Here is a 3,560-nt window from a genome sequence, read left to right on the forward strand (position 1 = left end):
TAACATGGCGGAGAGCTGCGCGCAGACCGGAGCCCCTGCTGCTCCCGCTGCTCCGCGGCCTCTGCAGGCACCGCCTGTGCCTCGGCCAGCCCGTGCTTTTACGGTCACGCTTAGAAACACGCGGTTTTGAAGCCGCTGCACTGCTGGGAGTGCAGCCGAGGGCTTGGGCCGTAAGCAGTCTGCGCGCAGGAAGGGTCTGCGGCGCGGGACAGGCAGGCACAAGGCTCTCTCGGTGTTTCGTCCGCTGGAGTTGCAAGCGCGAGGACCGGCTGAACAAAGGCCTATGCCTTGCACGGGCAGGCGAGGACGGGAGCTCAGGCAGGGGTGTAAGCAGGAGGGATGTACTAGCCTTTGTGTGGCAGTCCATGCTTGAATTCCGCGTTAGAGGAAGCTGAATTGTTTTCTGTTGGGACAGTTTTGTGGAGGATTTAGCTCGGTGTTAGAGTGTAGAGAACAGCATGGGCTCTCTTAAAGCCAGGGGTCCTCATTCAGAACCCCAGGTGAAGTAATGGAGCCAGATAGCCCTTGGCAGTGTTTGCTTGGAAGCTAAAAGTCAGTTTCTCTTCAAGTGGTTGTTTGGTTCTCTATGCCTTGTCGGCGTGCTTTATCACTCTGCTTTACTGTTCAAAAGTGAGCCACGCTTTCCAGTGGTACTGTTGAGTTGGATTCCTAAGTTTACAACCTTTGTGTATGGAATAACTCTGCAGAGACCATGCACTGTGTCTGCGTAGGAAAGAAGCGCCAAAGGTTAAGGGTAGAGGGTAACTGCTGTGTGAATTCTGGCTACAGCAGCGTGGTTTGACTTTCTTTTTCTTTGTGACAAAAGAGGATAATTTATTTTAAAGCACCGTGGAAGAGCTCTTTAATTGTTAAATTGTTCATGTGATGTCTGTGCCTCCTGAGGACCACAAAATTCAAGAACTATTTATAGTTTGGAAAGTGTCATCTGTTCATGAGTCATCAAGTTCTAATCAGTGCTAGTACTGCCAGAGACAAAACTGTTTTACTTGTTTCTGAATAAATAACTGGCCTTCATCTAGATGATCTTTGGGGGCAGTATGGAGAATGGAGCACAAGTTCTCTAAGCTTTTTCAAAAGGAGGTGCATGATGTTCTCAGGAGGCAGGAGCAGCCCTCAGGAAGTAGTACTTGTAATAGGCTGGTTTTGTCTGGGCTTCAGTGAAGCGCAGACTTCACTGCCTGGGCTACTGTACCAGGCAGTACACTTGAAGAATGCACGAACCCCTGCCTCTGCAGGGGTGCTTCTGTCCCCTCGTTGACATGGCAAGCACCTTTGTCAGCTCAGGAATGGGGCGAGTACAAAGCTGTGGATCGTCTCAGCAGGTTGTAGCTTAAAATTGACCTAGTCCTAAACTGCTTCCTTATACCTTCAATTGCAAGCACCTGGATATAGGAGAGATGTCTGTCTTTGAGATGGAAAGATTGAAAGCATAGGTGATAGTCTTAAGACTGGGAAGAGACTGGAAAGAGACGTGACAAATTACGGAGAGATAGAATTGTTTTTGAGCATAGAAAAATGTGATCATGTTTGTTCAACAGCACAAGTGATTATGCCTAGCATATCTGGAACACTCTGAGTCCAGAAGAAGCAGAGCAAGAAGAGATACCAAGACCAGTCCTGGCAGGTTAGAGCGGGCTAGAACTGTAGGGAGGAGGATGCTATGGAAAGATTGCCAGCTAATGCAGAAGAGTTTGTAATTGTGATGGCTTTGGCCATTGCATGGAACACCCTGATTATTTAGGTGGAGAGTGGTTGGGTTTGATGTCATGCCCTCAGGAACATTGTCTGGTCAGGGTTGCAGATGTGAGAAGTAACAGGCTTTATTGTCTCCCACTGTGCACTGGAAGGGGACACTGATGGAAGATATGGCCATACCAGCTGTGCAGATTGCATCAGACTTCACCACCTTTATAAGAGATTTCTGCATAGGCAAATGGGGGAAGGGGGAAATCATAGTACATGTATAACTGTATTTTCTTACAGGTGGGAACCAGCGTGAGCTTGCCCGCCAGAAAAACCTGAAGAAAACTCAGGAGAACCACAAGGGCAAAAGGAAAGAGGATAGCTTGTCTGCTTCTCAGAGAAAACAGAGGTAAGAGCTAGTAAAGTTGAGTGAAGTAGTTGGGTGGAAAAGGAAGAGGAAATGGATCAGAAAAAATGCAGTGTCTTAGCTGAAACAGCACCGAAGTACTTTGGTTCATAGTCCAATCTCATGCCAGAGCATAAACCATGGATGAAGTTCTGCTGTATCTGCTGTTAAACAGATTTATTTTTTCTAAGTCCTGTAAAGCTTTTATTTCTTTTAAGCAGCATTTTTGGCCTGGTACAAAGAGGAAGAGATTGTGTAATGCTGTCTTGAAGATGTTTTATCCATTGTGTCCTTTACTTTTAAAACTGAAAGATTTATGTAAGGTCTAATCGAGCAACTTGTCTGCCTCATGGAATACTGCACTGAGAACATGGGGTAATAGAAACTGTTCATTTGTCATAGCTGAGAAATTTCATACTCATGTTTTTCCCTTCTTGAAGTTACTAAAGGGCAAAAGCAAGCTGGAGGAGGGAGACTCTGCTTAGAAAAACTATGAGCCAGTATCTAAAACCCAAGTCTTTTTTTCTTCACAGAGACACTGAAATCATGCAGCAGAAGCAGAAGGCAGCGAATGAAAGGAAATCTCTTCAGGCAGGAGCAAAATGAGGCGCCTGCATGGAGAAGATGGAGTGCACTGATGAAGCGAAAGGACCTAGGAGACCATGCATAAAAGTGTCTGGCCATTAAATGATCAAATGTTTATCCTGCAGAGTTGTTCAACTAGCATTAGTGTAGAGTATTTCCTGGTTACATTGGGCTTAGTTTTTCTGGAGTGCTGTTTCAAACCTGACTGCACTCTTCTGCATGTGTGTGAATAAAAGTACAAAGCAATAGCTTTTCTCCAGCTTTTGCTGCATTTCGTAGTTTCACTAAATGGTTCTAGTAACAGTTTATGAATCTACTGTTAGAACAGGTCTTGTTGTCTTCAGGAAGTACAGATTCATTCAGAATGAAACGCACTTGTAGAATGTGTTTAACCTTACAGGGTTCTGAATTGTAAATCTCACTTCAAAAATTTTTTCAATAAAATGTTGCATGAAGTAGTCTAACCTGAAATTTCCAAGAAGTTACCAAGAACACAGAACAGATAGTCTTGTGGAGAAAGGCAGTATAGGTATGTAAGTGTAATATAAAGTATAAATAAAACTTGTAAGAAGTGCACATTATAAGCAATATCACGTGCAGTGTAAGTCTGCACTATGGAAGATGCCTGCTCAGTTGCAGACTTCACTGGTGTACAAAACTGACTGAAGCTGCTGCTGATACTAAGAGAAGCAGCAGGTTTGATGTTAATGAGTTGTAATGTAAGCAGATCTTGAAACTGCTGTGCTACTGAAATGATTTTAAATTACTCCTTAAACCTGCCTTGGGAATAAAAGCATGAGAAAACTCAACCCTTGATTTACTGGCATGTTTGTGTGTTGTCTAGTGACTGGGGGAAAACTGTTTT

At 44.4% G+C, this 3,560-nt stretch overlaps 1 protein-coding gene across 1 annotated transcript; it reads left to right on the top strand.

The window, feature by feature from the left end:
- Window positions 1-1,997: 1,997 nt before the first annotated feature.
- Window positions 1,998-2,901, top strand: LOC103803153 (small EDRK-rich factor 1-like; the record flags this gene model as incomplete). The annotated part of the gene is made up of 2 exons (XM_009075690.1): window positions 1,998-2,113; window positions 2,644-2,901. Coding segments are annotated over 2 exons (189 nt in total), but the record flags the coding sequence as incomplete, so codon positions are not given.
- Between the last annotated feature and the right edge of the window lie 659 nt (window positions 2,902-3,560).

This window comes from Acanthisitta chloris, unplaced genomic scaffold (assembly GCF_000695815.1).
Source record: "Acanthisitta chloris isolate BGI_N310 unplaced genomic scaffold, ASM69581v1 scaffold8765, whole genome shotgun sequence".
NCBI lineage: Eukaryota > Metazoa > Chordata > Aves > Passeriformes > Acanthisittidae > Acanthisitta > Acanthisitta chloris.